At 40.9% G+C, this 19,279-nt stretch overlaps 1 protein-coding gene across 1 annotated transcript; it reads left to right on the plus strand.

The window, feature by feature from the left end:
• Positions 1–863: 863 nt before the first annotated feature.
• On the plus strand, positions 864–7,288 carry ASIP (agouti signaling protein; the record flags this gene model as incomplete). Its single annotated transcript, XM_082773650.1, has 3 exons — positions 864–1,035; positions 4,771–4,832; positions 7,112–7,288. Exons 1-3 carry the CDS (start codon positions 882–884, stop codon positions 7,286–7,288), a joined length of 393 nt encoding a protein of 130 aa, XP_082629776.1. The 5' UTR covers positions 864–881.
• Positions 7,289–19,279: the final 11,991 nt, after the last annotated feature.

The following is a 19,279-nucleotide window of genomic DNA, read 5'->3' on the forward strand; positions in this document are numbered from 1 at the left end:
CAGGGTATGTCTTGAAAATACCCTAAACAGAATAAAATAAAATAAAATAAAATAAAATAAAATAAAATAAAATAAAATAAAATAAAATAAAATAAAATAAAATAAAATAAAATAAAATAAAATAAAATAAAATAAAATAAAATAAAATAAAAGTAAAAAAGGGATTTCTGATTATGGTCAGTAGCAGATAGGCGATAAACAGGATATTTTCCACAGAAAAAAAAGTTTTTCACACCAACCTTGCACTTATGGCCAGAGGGAAAGGATGGACTTGTGCACAAGGATATATAATCAATAATCATCATTAGCAAAAGTACTTTTATGGACTCACTATCCACACAATCTGCATGTATCCACAGATGATTATTGATAGTGATGGTGCCCATCCACACAGCCAGCAATGACACAGCCAAGGGAGGCCTTGGGCCCATTGAGAGCAACTCCGGTTCTCAGTGGAGCAGGGATATATAAAAATCTGAGGTACTCAATGTCTTCCTCAGCTTTCAAAGGTCAGGTCTGCTTTTGGCCTCCCAGGTGCCTGAGCCGAGAGGCAGAGCCTGCAGGAACACAGCACTACGTACTGCAAGCAAAGATGCAGTCAGAGGGCACTTAAATTAAGAGGACGTAGAAAAGTCCATGAGACCAGGCAGGGTGCATCCTAGGGCACTGAAGGTACGAGTCAAAGCCTCTGCCTCTGTTCGCTATCATCTTTAAAAGGTTGTGGCAACAGAGGGAGGGTCTTCAAAACTTGTCAAAGGTATGTTAATACAATTGATCAACAGGATAGCAAACTATTGCTGAGACTCATTTCCTTGCTTTTCTTCTACATGCAGGTTTTGACTGATCTTGTTTTTTTGACAATGGGATTTTTTCTCCCCAGGATGGAAAAAAAGAACCTCTTCCTAAGCCTATTGCTCTGCTACAATTTGCTCAGAGCTACCAATTCTCACATGGTAATCGAGGAGAAGACAGAACGCAACCTGTCAAGGAACAACAAAATGCACCTGTCAGATCTCCCACCCATCTCCATAGTAGGTTAGTAAAATCTGCCATTCGATGCCAAATGAACAGCACTTCCAGAAAGTACAGCTGTTGATTAATATGTATTATTTTGATAGCTTACTACAACATTGCAATTTCATACAATGCCTTAGTACTATACAGAAGTGAAGTAGCAGTGCAGGCGCAGTACCCAAGAATGGCAATGTGGCAAACCACAATTAAGTGTAAGAAAAAATGTAAGAAGAATAAAAATATCTGCCCTTTGCATTCGTCCTTCTCCTATATGCATATAAACAGAATGAACATTTGACATCCAAAATGCAAGAATAATTCCAAACAGTTATAATATGCAAAATAATACAATATGCTCAGCTAAAACTGAACATATCTTGGCATAATGCTCTCCTTTTCTGTAGACTGCTTTTTTGGTTCTTGGTATCTTTATTCCCAAAAGGAAAATACAGATGCAAAACTCCCTGTACTGAAACTCTTTTACTCTCTGTACAAAACTCTTGACCATGTCTGTGCTCACTTTCCTGTGGCAAGAGGCATCTCGAGAGGTATCTCAAGGCCTTTCTACAGCCCAGTTGTTCAAAAGTGAGAGGCCAGCCTGATCCTCCGCTGCCTCATTATCTACACTTGGAGCAATACAAAGTGAGTAAGAAAGCTGAGAGAGATCACTACAATTTTTCTCACTCAGTAGAATTGACATACCTTTTAAAACAGTTTACTTTGGAGCTGAAATGGCACATGCTCAAAACCTTTCCGGGTTTTATTTTAGACAATTGGAAGCCACAATACTTTTATCATTTACTAGCTAAAAATAAATAAATAAATAAATTATAACTTGCAAAGCTAAATATAACAGTCCAAATTGTGCATTAATGGATGACCTAGGAAGACAGTCTCTAGCCATGATCTCTCAGATCTGACATCATTTTGCTCTAGCAGCTGAAGCAGCACACTTGGGTTACTGGACCAAGGTGATCTTCCAGCCCTGCAGATACCTCCACAGTGAGCAGGAGGATGCCAACAAGTCTCATCATTCTCACTGAAGTGAGCTGGGAATAGCATCACTTGCCTCACCCTGGTGCACTGTGAGGTGTAACTAGAAGCTATCATTTTCCCCTTATTTTTGCTAGGCTCTGTGCATTACACAGCAGCTAGATGAAGAAACGGAGCTGTTCTTAAACGAGCGTACACAGAGCTTGAGAGGAAAGCATTGCTAGAGGGATAGAGCAATGATTTGGAGCCAGTCCTGCCCAGAACAATGGGAGAAACAAATGCAAATGGTGAAAGCATTTGGGAAAAGCAGCCAGATATAGGAAGTGGGCACAGAGATGGCTACAACCAGCAGCGCAGTCCTACAGCAAGCTGCTGCTGCTTCCACTGCTCAGGGGTGAGGATGATGCCGCATGTGGTGGTATTATTATAACTACAGTGCCATGGTAAAAGGCAGATGGTATGGTCTTTCCCATCACCACCACAGAAACAATTAATTCAGAATTGATAGTAAGTGTTCAAATAACCAAAGCCAACTCTCCACTCCTAATACATCTAAGGAGTTGATTTCTTTACGATTTATCAGTTAGAATTTAACGTGGTGATCCACATAATCTACTACATGCAAACAGAGACATTTCTCATCATCTTTGTTTACATATTTACAAATTTTATCGCTTCCTATCCAAATCACATTTTCTTACAAGTCCTGTCCCTTCTGATTGGCCACACAGAACAGGGATGAGGCACTCATATTTACAGCTTATTTTTCAAATAGTAATTATAGCAATACTCAAGTAATAAACCTCACTTGCAATCACACACCTGCCAGTAAATTACAGTGGTCATGGTATCAAATGATGTTATGAGTGGCTCTAATTCAATAAAACCTGAGATTGGAATTGAATCATGTTTTAAAACAGAAGCAGAGAAATTCCTAGCATCAACTAGAACATGATGCAATCATCTAATTAATGCAGGGTTTTTATAACACTTCAAATTGCAGTTGTATCAACAGAAGTTAGAGGTGTGTATTATTAATATTTGCACAAGCCTGTATTACATTTCTCTGTATTTTCATAGATGAGATTTGTAATGAGCTGGTTAATTAGGCAGTAGTTGAAAACATGGTAAATAGAATATGAGCAATATGAAATTACTGGCAGGTGTTTTACCTAATGCAGAGGAACTAAGGAAGAGATGACTACAGTACAAATACTTCAAAAAAAGCATTTCCTTGTTTCCCTCTCAGCTGCCAACTGGGTATCATTTTCTTTGCCAAATTGCCTGGAACAATTAACACACATTTTTGTCACAGCAATGTATAAATCTCAGTTTAATGACGTCATACAACATATAAATGAACAAAATGAAAACAATTCTGTAAGTAAAACATTACAATGCAATTGCAGTTGTAATGTAGAAAATTAAATGAATGTAGAATTAAATGACTTAGAGGCAACTCAGTTACCAAAGGGTAACCCAGTTTCAAAGGGCAGTATAACAAAACCAACGTAATGTGCCAGCTGGAACTGATCTAAACCCCTAATACCACTTGGTATGATGCATGCTTAAGCCATGCTCTTACTGAGTGGCCTGAAATTCTTTATGCCTGAAATACAGTTGTTCCTCCCATTGTCTCTTAGAGACAGATGTGTAACTCTATAATAATGCAAGGATAGTAAATGAAACTGCCAAGCAGTGCATTCTTAATTGTGTAATTCTGCAAATTCTGGCAATTATTAAGTGTTCGTATAAATCTCTATAGCAAGTTCTGGAATAGACAAGAAGCTGCTATTCATCAGTGAGCATATGTAAATCTTTTTATGTCAGTCATTCATTACATGGAGCTTGTGCTTATTACAAACCTCACACACAGATAACCAAGATTTTGAAAATATCATGATAGATTAGTGAGATAGGAAGTGCCTCACACTTTAGCAGAAAAGTCTTTCTGTGTTAGATCCCAGGATAAGTCTTAGTCATTAAGTTAATATACACTAATAAATAATTTTAGAGCTGATATAGTAATAATGCTAATATTCCTCAAATGATAGTATAGGAAATTTCATAATACTGGTGTTTTCATCTAAAAATAAAACCAAAAATTTTACATCAGGCAGTCTGAAATTTTCTTCCCCCTCCAAAAAAAAAAAAAAAAAAAAAAAAAGAAAAGAAAAGAAAAGAAAAGAAAAAAAAGTACCAAATCGAAAGATCAGCTACCAGAGTTGAGAACCCAGAGCATATTTTTTAATTCCTGACAAATTTATGTAGGTAACACCACCTCTTACAGAACAAATTTTGGCATTCTGAAGGTTTTTCCCATTTTTGTTCACATGACTGATGTGCATTAACACCCTAATTTTTTACCAAGGACCCTTGAATTTTATTTATCTGAAACTATTGTTCACATTGGTCCAAATATCTAAAAAACACATTGGGCAACTGTGGGGAAAACCAAAACCAAAAAAAAAAAAAAAAAAAAAAAAAAAAAAAAAAAAAAAACCCAACTCCTAAAATACAAATATAGTGCTCTTTTGTTTTACATGAGCAACAGCGACAGCACAAGTTCAGGTGCTACTTTTAAGTGAGGACAGTTCCTAGAACTTCATTACTGCAAAACATTCAGCTGTGGAAGACTGCAGTGGTGTGGTAGCAATGCAGGTTATCTGCCTTCTGTTGCACAAAAATAGTATCAAGCATCTCTATTAAATTATATTTGCTGTAAGGCTGATTTAATAACGCATTTTGATATTTTCTTTGAAGATTTAACTAAAAGATCCCAGAGAGTCAGCAGGAAAGAGGCAGAGAACAAGAAATCTTCCAAGGTAAGTGGCTGTTCAGAAAATATCAACAAATTGGAATGGTTTGCTACTTCTATCATTTTCCTCAGTGCATTCATTTGAAAAGCTTTTACAGTCATTCCCTGATTTAAATAATTTGTATACAGTTTGAAGCTTAATACAGTAGAAACAGATGAAGAACATGAATGATGGAAGGAAAAGTATGATCGTAGATTTGTTACAGGTTATTGGGTTTTGTTGTTGTTTTTCAATTGGTTTTGGTTTGTTTTATTTTATGGTCCTCTTATAGAAACGGTAACTTAGCCTTGAGTCGCTTTACATATTTAAAACACTGTTTAGATATCTCCCAAAAAAGATACCATTCCCAGTCTTGCCATGTAGGTTAACTGTCTGGGCTCTGAAGCCCAGGGGCATAAATCCACTATCTGCTCATTTTTAACTATGGGTGCTAAAAAATAGAAGTAGAGGCATCCAAAGAATTTGCTATTTGCTTGAAAAATATTACCAAGTAATTTTATCAAATCTGTAGATACAGATTGATAGATTTTTTAACCTGTAGCCATTAGGTATTAAATATGAAATATTACCTGGACTGAACTCCTACATTTTTAAAGACTCTCTAGTAGAGCAGAAAATAGCATTCTTACTTTATTTTTAGTTTGTCACGACAGCCATTTACAGTCACAATAGCCATTTACAGCCAAACCAGTAATAGCTGCAACCAGAAACATTTAGAGCTCCTTTTCCTTTCTAATTGGTGTCTTGTGTGGTCAGCTTTTCCTGGAACACTTCCTAAATCCGTAGGATGGCTCAGATTGAAAGAAGCCTCAGGAGGTCACATTTTTCCTCCTTCTCCTCAGAGCAGGACATTCTGGCAATCAAACTTTGTTCAAGTACTTGGTATTAAAAGTGCCTCAAGCATTTATAGACCGCATAATGTTTTACCTCACAACTGGAACTTCTGGCAAACTTACCAAGTTAAAAAATTGCCTAGAGCAGCTGTAGCTAGAAGGTTCCAGAGATCCTGCCCAGGTCCCAGGCACATGCTGACCAAGCCAAAGTTTTCTCCCTCTCCAAATCGTGTTGTACCAACACTCTTCAGGCAGGCTAGATCTTTTTCAGCTCACTCAGCTGTGTCTGCAGTTAAGGATTCCCATGCACAAATCTAATGCACAATTGATTACCAAGCTCCAAAAGCAGACTGCCAAACTAACCTTGTGAGGTAGAGTATTGCCAAATAACCTCCCCTCTCTCTCAGCCACACAGTTCATAAAACAAAGTGGATCCCATCCCCACAGATGACAGGGAGGTTTCATTCTTCCATTTTAAAATTTTGGAGATCCAAGAGTAACTTGTTACCTATAATAATGTCATCATCTTTGAAAATTTGTGTGTCCCTTTCTTTGGTGATGCCATATTCTTCCCTTCAGAGTATAATCCAAAGCTTTATCTAGTCACATTTATAATTACTTATAATATGGAACTCTTGTGGTTTTACCCAGCTGGGCTGCCAAACTCCACCACATCCTGCTCTCTCACTCCCTGTTATCAGAAGAGAGGAAGAAGAAATTACGCTGGAAAGAAAAAAGGCTTACAGTTTGAGATAACTTAATTAAAGAGAAAAGGAAAAAAATAAATAAATAAAAAATAATAAAAAAAAAAACTGTATGGAAGCACACAGAAAGTAAAAAAAAATTCTCTACTTCCCACCAAGGAGTAATGTTTGGCCACATCCCGGGAAGCAAGGCCTTATTACATGTAGAAGTTGTTTGGGAGGACAGTCATTTTACCAATGAGAGGCTCCCCCCTTCCCCTCCCCCTTCCCCACCTTTTATTGCTGAGTGTGACCCCATATGGTATGGAATATCCCTTTGGTTGGTTTAGGTCAGCTGCCCTGGTGATGTTCCTTTCCCATTTTTTGCCCACCCCCAACCTACTGGCTCTCGGGGTGTTAGAGAGAGTCCTGATGTGCCAGCACTGCTCAGCAGCAGATACAACACTGGTGTGATACCGGCTACAAGTGCAGAGCACAGCACTGTATGGGCTGCTGCAGGGAAAGTTAACTCCATCCCAGCCAGACCCACGCAGTTGTTGCTTGATAGGTTGCAGCAAGAGAGTATTTCCTGTGATCCAGTCCCACCACATCAATCCTATATTGCTACCTAACATAGGTCCCACTGCTAGCAACCACCTACTAACCTCAAGCCACAAGTTCCCATAACTCATTTTATTTGCATCTGCCCTTTATTCTGACCCATACTTGTTTTACCTTTGTATGAATTTTTTTGTTGTTGTTGTTGTAGAAAAAAGCTGAACTGAAGAAACCTCCAAAACCAAGGCCCACACCTGCAGCTGACTGCGTGCCAAATTTCAAAACCTGCAAACCACACTTGAATTCATGTTGTAACTACTGTGCCTTGTGCAAATGCCGAATATTTCAGACCATCTGCCAATGTCTAACGTTAAACCCAAAGTGCTAAACCAAATCAGGAACACATTACGGCTTCTGTCTTTCATTAGCTTCTCAAGTGTATATGTCAAACTGTCTAATGTGCATAGCAATTTAACTAGAAAGCTTTGAAGCTGGTAGGTTGGATTTGTTCCTCTTCAATGGACAATGGTAGTTTTCTTCATGTGGAGAATTCTGTCATAAACAAGATGGCTTTTTAGTGAGCAGATAAACAGGGAGATAGATAGGCCTTAAACAAGCATTTTTAGCAAAACTAACCTGCATTTAAGAAGAATTCTGGGTTCTTGGTTTTGTTTTGTTTTAGGGTTATTTGATTGATTAGTGGGATTTTTTGTTTGTTTTTGAAGGGTTCTGTTAACCAAAGAATTCAGTACGGTCTAACCAGCACTGCAAAACCTGCACCAACAGTACACAGTCACACTGAAATAGGACTGGTTAATCCAGTGAGGGACCAGAGGTTTGCCCACAATGACAGCAGAACACCAGCTTCCAACAGAGCCAAAACATAATGCTGAAAATGCAGGTTTCAGGGTCAATTCCTTCCTCACACATTCAGCAAAAATCAGGACTCAAATCTATATAGGTTACTCTACATAAAAAGATGTACAAAAAATAATAAGGCATTTTTAATCATCCCCAGCTGAGCATCAGTATCACTACATCCACCTCCAGAGTTTTTAGTCATTCTACCAGTAACCAGTATGTCCAAGGTGTATAACCTACACATATTCAAACCCTTAACGTACCCATGACTCATGAGTTAAAAATCAGAATTTTTCCCCACTTGCAACTAAAGGAAAAAAGTCCTTAGACCAGTCTCCTGCTTCCAGAGACAAAGTTCATATCACTTCACTTAGAATACAAAAGCAGGGACAAATAACCAGGACTTTGAGGAAGAAAGGAAAGATAAACAAAAAATGTGTTGCCCACGTGTGTATCTTGAAAACCATTTAAAAGCAATCAATTTCTCTTTTGAGTCCACACATTCATTCCCTTTATGTTCATCTCCCAGCAGCTACCCCAGGCATGAATTTAGGTGGTAATCTCCACATGCTGCATGCAACCAGCAATCATAGGAGAAAAATTACCTAATGTTACGTCAACCTTTGAGGGTTCAGAAACGGCTTTGAAGGTATGGATGAAGCTCAAGGCAGCAGCAGTAGCATACAGGTGGCTAGAAACAAGATATCTTCCTCTTGATCTTGAAGCTCTTTGCTTAATCTTGATTTATCCAAGATGGCATAATAGGAGAACCCTTCTTGGTTAAACTAGGAGAGAGGTGTAGGTCTTGGAGAGCAAGGAGGAAGCAGACCAGTGTCTAACACTGAAGACTCTTCACAGAATCATAGAATTGTTTGGATCATAGAATTGTTTGGGTTGGAAAGTATCATCAAGGATCATCTAATTCCATCCCCCACCCCCATGGACAGGGACACCTTCCACCAGCCCAGGCTGCCCAAAACCCCATCCAGCCTGGCCTCAAACACTTCCAAGCATGGGGCATCCACAGCTTCTCTGGGTAACCTGTTTCAGTATCCCACCACTCTCAAAGTAAAGAATTTCTTCCTCACATCTATTCTAAACCTACCTTCTTTTAGTTTAAAGCAATTACCCCTTGTCCTATCTCTACAGTCCCTGACAGTCAATTCTTTATCCACTGGATGGTCCACCCAAATCCGCATCTCTCCAATTCCACTGCCTGTTAATTTCCTTATACACCTGTTTGACCAGCAAGTCTTTGCTCAGCCACATCAGTTTCCTGCCTTCCCTGCTTGATTTCTTACACATGGGGATACAGAGAGCTCTTACACTCCAAGAACACTCCTTAAAGAGTTGCCAGCACTGATCAGTTACTCTGTCCCAGTGTCCCAGAAGATTTCATCTACTAGTTCTTTAAAAATCTGGAAGTTTACTCTTCGGAGGTTCAGGGTCCTGACTGCTCTTTGCCATGCCCACATTCCTCGAGATCATGAACTCAACCAGGGTGCAGTTGCTGCAGCCCAGGCTGCCTCTGATCTTAACCTCTTTAATGAGTTCATCTGCACTGGTGAGCACCAGGCCCAGTAACACTTCTCCTCTGCTTGGCTTATCTGACACCTGGACCAGGAAGTTATCCTTGATGCACTCCAGGAATCTCCTGGATTGCGTACAGCCTGCTGCATACCTTCTCCAGCAGACATCCAGATGGTTGAAATCCCCCATCAGGATGAGTGTGCAAGCATGATGCTTCATGTAGTTGAAGCAAGGCCTCATCAACAGCTTCCTCTTGATCAGGTAGCCTGGAGCAGACCCCAGCCACGAGGTGTCCTTTATTGATCCACTCCTTAATTTTCACCTACATGCTCTCAACCAGTTTCTCAGAGGCAACCCTTTGCAATTGTTCTGGTTTCAGTTAGGACAGAGTTAATTTTCTTCCTAGTAGCTGGTAGAATGCTGTGTTTTGGCTTAGGATGTGAAGAGTGCTGATAACACCCTGATGGTTTTAATTGTTGCAGAGCAGTGCTTACACCAAGCTTCTTGCTTCTCAGCTTCTTGCTCTGTCCTGCCAACGGGCAGGCTGGGGGTGCAGCAAGAGCTGGGAGGGGACAGACCCAGGACAGCTGACCCAAACTGGCCACAGGGGTATTCCATACCATCTGGGGTCATGCTAAACAATATATAGGCATGGCTAGCTAGGGGAGGGGGGCTGGACTGCTCGGGGTTAGGCTGGGCATCGGTCAGCGGGTGGTGAGCAATTGCATTGTGCATCACTTGTTTGTACACATTAGTAGTAGTAGTACTATTATCATCATTATTGTTATTATTATTATTATTTTCCCATCTTAATAAACTGTCTTCATCTCAACTCACAGGCTTCACTTTCCATTTCTCTCCCCCATCCCAGAGAAAGAGGTGGGAGGGTGAGCGAACAGCTCTGTGGTGTTTAGCTGCCAGCTGGGTTAAACCGCTACAGCAACCTATCCATTTCTTAACACGGAGGGCAACACCCCTACCCCTCCTTCCCTGCCTCTCTTCTGAAAAGCTTGTAGCCGTTTACTGTAGCATGTCCAGTTGCATGATTTGTCCCATTTCCATGATAGCAATTAGGTCACAGCTTTCTAATTTTACTGTGGTTTCCAACTCTTCCTCCTCATTTCCTGTGCTGCCTGCATCGGTGTAAAGGCACTTCAGGTGGGCTATCAGCCACATGACCTTTTTAGAGGAGCCCTCCCTAATTCCTTTGGGACAATTCACAGATATTTCCCTGCTGCTTCCTAAAATGACAGTGTTCTCTGGTTCTGCTCTGTCACTCAGAAGTGCATCCCCTTCAAGGCCAGCCAGCTTGCTGCCCCACTTGGTCAGTTGTGTCCCAACTGGTGTCAGCATGCCCCATCTCCTGAAGGTGTATCTGAGATCCTGCTGTTTCTCACATCTGCCAGACTCCAGTTCTCTTGCTTTAAAATTCTCTGTTGTTCTTCCTCCCCCACTCCTATACACTCCTTTTTCATCCTGTGAGCCTTACTTGATTTTAGTCTTTTCCCTTCCTCCCACATAATAGCCAGTCACCCCCAGGGCTAAACTCAAATCTTTTGTGTTCACTGCTTGCCTGCAAGAGGACTGCAGCAAGGTTCCTGCCAACACACTTTTGCTTTCCCAGGAAGATATTTCTTAATGATTAATTCCTAACCCCAAACCTGAATTTTCTAATGCTCTGTGCAGGTCTTATTTGGATGAAAATTCTCTACTGATTTATTTCTAAGTATAGCTAGGGGTACAAAATCTTTCAGGAAGGAAAAGAAAATACAGATGACAAATACTCTCTAAAGTGGCTCAAGCCATACATACTTCTTCCTTCTAAAATCAGTCCAAATCCCAGAGCTTTAAATATAGGCCAGGTGTTCACAGAAATGTCTATTCACCTTCTTAGGGAGAGATACAGTAGACAGAGAGATTAATCTAAGAGCCTAAATGATAACAGGATGCCATTGTGTTCCTCATCTTTTATAAAATATATCAGCTGTCATATATGGCACAAGCTTGAATTCTTTTAAATGTACATAACTATTTCTTTTAATCAGATATCTTGGCTCAGGAATCCACAAGCTGTGGTTAAGAGGATAAGAAGGAATACATTATGATGGGCTTAAGAAACAGAATCTGGCACCTTCTTTTACTAGGGAAGCTGTAAATCCTGACAAGTTGTTTCAAAACTTTCATAAGAAAGCATCTTAAGTTGATACTAAAATGATATCAGTAATCGCACAACTTCGACCATGGGAAAAATATCCTTGTCTTATCAGAAAATCCAGCTGGTCATAAATATCGCACTTTAGCAGGAAGGAGAGGAGCAGCAGAGAAAAATGGAAGGAGGGAGAGCCAGAAATCAAACAGCTTGTGCTGTCATCTCGACAGCAGCTTCCATGCTTGGCTGTCAGCTAAAGAAACAGAAAGTGCTGAGACCCACAGCGAGGAGCTAGAGACATTGAAGCTGAACAAGCAAAGTCCAAGGCTGTGTGTATCTGCAATGAAAGAAATTATTTTTTCATATGAGAATAAGGTCATTTGTTTTTAGACACATAGGCACATACTTTTAATCTAGCATTTATACATAGTGCATTTTGACCAATTCCATTTAGTAATAAGCCTTTATTTTATTTTAATTTTTTTTAACCATAATTGATTAGAGATTGTGCTTTCTCTGCCATTCATCTATAACACCAAATAATATATATAAGCAAGCATTCTAAAACTGTTGTTAGTCTTAGTGGCTTTACTTATCTAGCTAAAGATCACATTGCATGAGGTATTGCTAGGTTACAGAAATCAGTAAAATGTGTACAACTGCTATATGCTTCCTGTATTTACTTTGAACAGATATTTATACTTATGAGTTTGTAAGTACAAGAGTGCCCTAAGGGAAATGTCATCAGCACACATACGATAAAACATATGCATGACAAAGATGAAGTGTTTAATTTTTAGTTGTCACATGCCAAAATAAGTCTGAAAACTTACCGGAATTCAAGGTTAGAGACATACCCAGTAATGCTGCAAGACAGAGACATCTCTCTCCTAAAGACTAACAGAAAATTTTCCTCGATTACGGCTTAGTAGCGTTAAGGACAAATAAATCATTACTGGCTTTTCCAAATATTGCCTGTCTTGTGGAAATTTAAAACAAATACTTTATTTTCCACATCCAAAATCCCAACCTGATTGCTTATAGTCACACTCAAAGATGAGAAAATCCAACTTTACCCTGGTAGACAAAAAAAAAAAAAAAAAAAGGTAGAATTAACATCTTAATGACTACATCAGCTCCAAACTCCTCAGGAACTCACTTGGGAAACTATGAAAGCGTGGGTGACCACAGGAGAAAAACAAACAACTCCCCATGTCAGTCTTTAGGATCTTCTCACAAAGAGAGAAACTGCGAGGTGAGGCCCCACCAACACCAAACACAGTGCAACAATCACCTCATTTGACTTATGCTTTGGCTATGCTGTGTTTAATGCACCCCAAAACACATTTTTTCCCTGTTGGCTGTCAGGGCTCATTGCTGGCTCGTGCTGAGCTGCTGTCCCCAGCACACCCTGTCTACTGAGCTGCTCTCCGGCCTAGGAAGGAATAACCCCAAGCACCAGTACAGGCTGGGGACCAACCTGACAGAGAGCAGCTCTGCAGAAAGGGATCGGGGAGTCCTGGTGGACAGCAGGCTGACCATGAGCTAGCAACGTGCCCTTGTGGCCAAAAAGGCCAGTGTTTCCTGGGGTGCATTCCGAAGAGTGCTGCCAGCAGGTCAAGGGAGGTGATCCTGCCCCTCTGCTCAGCCCAGGTGAGGCCACACCTGGAGCACTGTGTCCAGTTCTGGGCTCCCCAGCACAGGAGGGACATGGAGCTCCTGGAACTAGTTCAGAGGAGGGCTATGAAGATGATCAGAGGACTGGAGCACCTGTCGTATGAGGACAGGCTGAAAGAGAACTAGGCCTGTTTAGCCTGGAAAAGAGAAGACTGAGGGGAGAGCTCATCAGTGTGTATCAATATCTGAGGGGAGGGTGTCAAGAGGACGGAGCCAGTCTCTTTAGTTGTGCCCAGCAGCAGGACAAGAGGCAATGGGCACAAACTGAAGCACAGGAGGCTAGGGCTCAATATGAGGGGGCACTTCTGTGCTGGGAGGGTGATGGAGCACTGAGACAGGCTGCCCAGAGAGGTTATGGGGTCTCCTTCACTGGAAATATTCAACCCTCACCTGAATGCCTTCCTGTGCAGGGTGCTCAGGGGGATTCTGCTTGGCAGGGGGATGGACTGGGTGATCTTCAGGGGTCCCTTCCCACCTCAGCCATTCTGTGACCTTATTATAGAAGGATGTCAAATCACTAAGGAAGGGTTTTCCTTGAAAGAATCCATTGACTATGCCTTTATAATAGCTTTGTTCTTTAACTGCCTTTCAATATCCCCCAGGACAACCAACCTTCTCCATTACTTTTCCAAGGACTGAGGTTAGACTAGCAGGTCTGTAGTTTCTCAGGTCTTCTCTCATACCCCTATCTATAGGTATAACATTGGCCAGCTTCCAGTGAGCAGGGGCCTCTCCAGACTCCCATAATCTTTAGTAAAGTGTTGGCTTAGTAAAGGTTTTAGAAGGGTCCAGCTATGATGTCCACTGATTCCTTCAGTACTCTGGGGTGAATCCCACTGGGCCTCAGAAGACCTCATCTTGAAGATTCTTCCATGATTATAAAAGTTCCATGGAGGCACCAATCTTGGAGACAACCATTGATGACCTGGGCTTGCCTCTTTCTTTCCTCACTTGCAGTTACCTGGAGGATGCTACCTGTGTTTGAGCTGGGATGGATTGGGAAGGCCGTGGGGGATGCAGCCCCTGCTGACAGTGATGGCATGCCAGCCCTTCTCATGCCAATGGCCCTGCCCAGAGTGCCAGGGACCACCAACCCCCCTCACCAGCTTCCCACCTGCAGCAACTGATGCCACCATTACAGGTCCTTGCACTTTGAAGGAACTAAGGGGAGGGATGTGAACATTTGTCCCCTCTACCTTCTCCCACATGTCAGTAACAGATTTCCCCCAAAAGGAGCTCTTCAGCAGTGTAAGTGCCCAGTGCCATCTTAGACATATGAGGGTACCACAGGCAGCCACTTAAGGCTGGCAGATGTGATATGGGACCCATAGGAGACTGTCCCCAACTGGAACAGCAGCACAAGGCCATAGAGAAACACTAAGCTACCCCAAAGAGCAATGAATCACTCTCAAAGCACCCTTCTTAAATTTGTTGTGCCTGCACATCGCTTTCTGAGGTAATAGAGATTGTATTGGCAGCCTTCTCAGATGACAGCCATGTGCTGGCCATCTGAACAAGTCCCTCTCTCACATCTCCCAGACGAAAAGGTAGGTTTTCAACATTTCTGCAAGATTTCTCAATAAAATGAAAAAAGTATATACAATTGCTGCATGACATACACACATGTATTTCTATCCAGGAAATCCTCTGAGATGATGAAATCCTGGCCTGAAATACAGGAGCTGAAATAAAGTGTCTGTAATAGTGTCGTAACACTTCACACATGGCATTCATTTAATACAGATAAAGGCAGGAAAAGACAAAAATATCATAGAATGGTTTGGGTTGGAAGGGACCTTAAAGACCATCTAGTTCCAATCAATCCCCACACCATAGGCAGGGATACCACCCCCGGCTACATATCCACCCCAGTGGTCCAGTTCGGGCCCCTTTGCATCAGTGGAGATCTTCACTCTGTGCAGCTGCCTCAGACAGGTAAAAAAACAGCATTATACAAATTAAAACAGTAATGGTCAGAAATCAAAATACATGAAAATACAGAATCTCTCTTCCTTATGTTCCATAACAAGTGTGACATTAAAAAAGTTAAATTCATGAAAAGACTTTAGTAGATCATTCACACACGGATATTTCATAGTAACTTCTCCATTTAAGAAGTAAATATTTGCAGCACTAAATGAGCGTATCAGATGTTTACTTCCCTTTATTCTTTTTCAACTTGTTCAGTGTCCCTCCATTATTGCTGCTTTTTTCCCCAGTGCAAGCATTTGGCCAGATGTCACTTCATCTACAAAATGACACCACAATAGCAGATTAGACAGCATCCCAGGCAAAGGATTTAATTTCCAAAAAGGATGAAAAAGTTTGAATTTCTCTGTTAAAAAACAAACACATATAGGAAGCAATTTTGGAGGGGAAGAAAACCAGGACCAGCACCTGTCTGTTCTGAGTAAAAATTGCATTAACAATGCAAAGCAGATACCTACAATAAGCACACACTCAAAACAAAATTCTGTGTATCAGACTCATTACTAAGGATTTCAAGGTGCTTCCAACATGCACACATAAATAGCACAACTAAAACGCTGTTTCATTTACTTCAAAAATACTGTTTTTCTACCAGGGAAAGAGACCACATGGCTTTGAACATAAGGCCTATTTAGTATTCTGTTACGAAGATTTCCCAATTGATGAAACCAAAACCAGAGCGCTGCAGAAAATTAACAGTTTGCTGAGAAGTGTCTCTAGACTCTGCAGAATGTGACAAAGTTTTGGAAACTTTGCTACAGACTTCCTAAACATCCGTAAGAGTTGCATTGACTTTCTAAAGAGTTTCAGGGAATCAGACAAGCAGAAGGGATGTCAGGCCCCCATTCAGTTCAGAAGGATGGTGCAGAATTGTAAGTGCTTTATGGCTTTACCTTGGAAGTATTCTTCCTTCTGGAAGTATTTTTCCTTTTATTAATATTTTTTTAAACAGGTGGGCAGGACTTTTTTTTCCTTGGCCTGCAAACCACAAGCAGTCACAAATGGTTAGTGACTTAAAGGAAGGAAAAAATACTTAACTGTAATTGATACTTCCTACAGTTGTGCAAAGTTGTTCCGTGGCAAACAGTGCTACTGAAAGAACTACTGGGGCTTTACAATGTACACTTACTACATCTGATTTATCCTAACAAAAAATGCCTAAAGGTTAAAAAACACATTTGGCCTCTGAGAAACTTAAGATCATCTTCAAGAAGAACCACTGTTATGAAAACAGGCTCAGACATAAATCATGCAGTCAGTGTAACTTCCATTTGCCCATTCTTTGTTCTCAGTGATCCTTAGCATTTGCCTTAGGAAATACGGATAACTGCTATCTCTATATAGCTCCATCAATCTCCATTTCACAGAATATCAAAGATCTAAACTGCACAAAAAAAAGAGCAGGACCTTGCTAGACTGTACTGAAAGTCAGCTGCCTTTTTTATTTTTCCTAATCATAGAAACTAATTTATCAGGTTGAGACAAGCAGAGAAAAACATTCAGCCTGTTCTTTCACATTGCTTCTGACTCAATATTGAAGGGAGAATTAGAGGCAAGCATTGTAATATTTAAAAGAGAATAGTATTTTCACTGGTAGCAATAGGAAAAGTATTCACAGAAAATGAATCTGACAGGCATTTAAGGAAGCACGTTCTTGTTCTTCCTGGCCAAGCCACAGACCTGTCTATAAGCTAGGAGTACAATCCATCATCATTTCATTTTACCACCGTTTCATTTCATTTTACCACCAGGTTCAGTCATTCGGCAGGGGCAGGCTGCCCATGCAGCTCCTTGCTGTCCCAGGACAGCCCAACCACACAAAAAGCACTGCCAGTAGAAACTACTTAAGGCACTAAAAAGCAAACTGAAGTTTTCCAAGTGTAGTAACTGGGTTTATTTTAACACTACTTTATTGCTTTTTTTGCTGTTGTTGTATGTTTTGGTTTTGATCGTTATCTTCTTCTGTCATTACCTGACTGAGCACGAAGTTAGTCCCTCTCTCTTTTTTTTTTTTTTTTTTTTTAAATAAACCCCTTTTAAGTATTGAAAAGCTGCAATAAGGTCACCCCGGAGGCTTCTCTTCTTCAGACATCTATTCCTGGTGCCACATTCCTCTGACTATCACACACACTTCCCCACTTTTCCAAACCAGACTTCCTTTATGCACTGTTTGATATCTCATGTCTCCTTTTATTTTTGCCTTTCAAAATGAGCCTGCAAACAAGACTGAGGGAAGCAGCTGATGCACTGGAAGGCAGGGCTGCCCCAAGACTTCCTATGCCTGACCAGCCTGGTTGAGGACACAAGCCCAAAGAAGACTGCAGCTGAGCTCCTTGCTGCTCCCTAACAGCTTCATCAGTGCACCTTTCAGGAAGAACACGTGCAGACATGCAGTTAAATGCATCACCCTGCTGACCCATCCACCAAATCTTGTTGAGTTTCATCCGCTGAGTAGGAAACTTGCCTTTGTTCCTCACTTTGTACTTCCACCACTGCACAAGTGAAGCTCTCTAATTGCAACAGTGCAGTAGTGCAGTGATCTGTTCCTGCTTCTTTTGGGATGCTGTGCGTCAAACCCAGAAAGCCTGTGGCTTGCATTTCACCCTGCTTGTGTAACATCTGCTGCACAGAGCTACCAACATGGGAAAAGTTGTAGTTGTGTTACTGTCAAATGACACAGCAGGCCAGATGTGGGATGCCATGCAAACCGATGCATGGGGGTTCAGCACCAGGGAGGGAGGGGACTTGCAAACCACAGTACCTACAGATGCTGTGCTCTCTTCAGTACTATTGTTCATCATTCATTACATCCAGCTAAAACCTCTGTAAGGGAACTGCAGTAGAATTGAAGATCTGTATTTAGGCAAAAATGAGGAAACTGGAAAAAGAGCTGATAAAAGATTTAGTTACAGCAGATGTGCCAACATAAAGCAAGCAAGCAATAAAGTTGCGTGCTTTCTTTCACTATGGATCAAACATCAATTGAGAAAGTAGTACGGAATCAAGACAAGCTAACAATACGCTTTTCTTTATAAAAAAAAAATCAGCTACTACACTGAAGATCAGGTTTCAAAGTCTTCAATCCATTCTGGAAAGCTTCTGAAGCAGAATTGAAATCTTACTGCAAAGGTTATTCAAAACTGTTCCTGAGGAAGAGTTCAAACCAGAGTAACACCTAAATTTGGCCAAAGTACGAATCATACTTGTACCAGCCTTTAGGAATAGAAGCTGCTAAACTGTACCTGACAAAGAGCTTTACTGTGCACAGTGACAGCTGAACAAGAATATGAAATAACACCCTGCATTAATGCTGCTGATTCACACATACTGTTGACAGGTACTAGGCATAGCTTTTCTTCTACAAGCAGCACTAAAACACAATTGCACCGCAGGGAATGGGAGGGAGGTAGAGAAATTCCACCAGTGGTTTTATTAGATGTGTTTGATCTAGTCTTCTTGGATCAATAAAACAGAAGATCTAACAGAACATATTCCAAATATAGTTTTTATATTTTATCAACTCAAAACATGTTTCAAGTCAAATTCACACATTGTTAACTTGCTCAAATTGTTGTATTTTCAGCAGTGATGAAAAAATGGTTGGGATCTATCAATGAAAATGCTGCACTAGGAAGACACCAGCCTGTTTCTCCTCCCCTTCAGCACACTGGTACCTGGTTCTGCAAAGCTGACAAGGTTTTTCAGAGCTGGTCAAGCTGCTGGTGCCTAGACCCCTCCCTGACTCACTTAGAGAAATCACCATTTCACATGCTGAAAAAGCTTCTGGAGTCTAAATGGAAGCTGAACAGAGCTAAACGGAGCTTGCATTAGGCTCTCTAGAAATGGTTCTGCACACAGAAACTCTTCCTAGAGATGTTTTCTGAAACTCAGGAGCTGCAGCCCCTAATAATGTTTACTAGGCTTCCCTAGAGCTCCAACAACCAGGAAACACAAGACCTCAAGGTCTTTCTGTGGAAAACCAAACACACATGTATATGCGCACACACAAATTCCTCAACAAACACAATTTCTGCAGACAATCCATCACTAACAGCAATGTGAAGTCCTGACCTCCTACCTGTCCTTAAATGACAGCAAAGCATCATTAGCACAGAACTGGTTGCTAGTCCCCACTCAACCATCTGACAAATCTTCCTGAAAGAATATTTCCAA

This window comes from Aythya marila (genome assembly GCF_965140915.1).
Source record: "Aythya marila genome assembly, chromosome: 16".
Classification (NCBI taxonomy): domain Eukaryota; kingdom Metazoa; phylum Chordata; class Aves; order Anseriformes; family Anatidae; genus Aythya; species Aythya marila.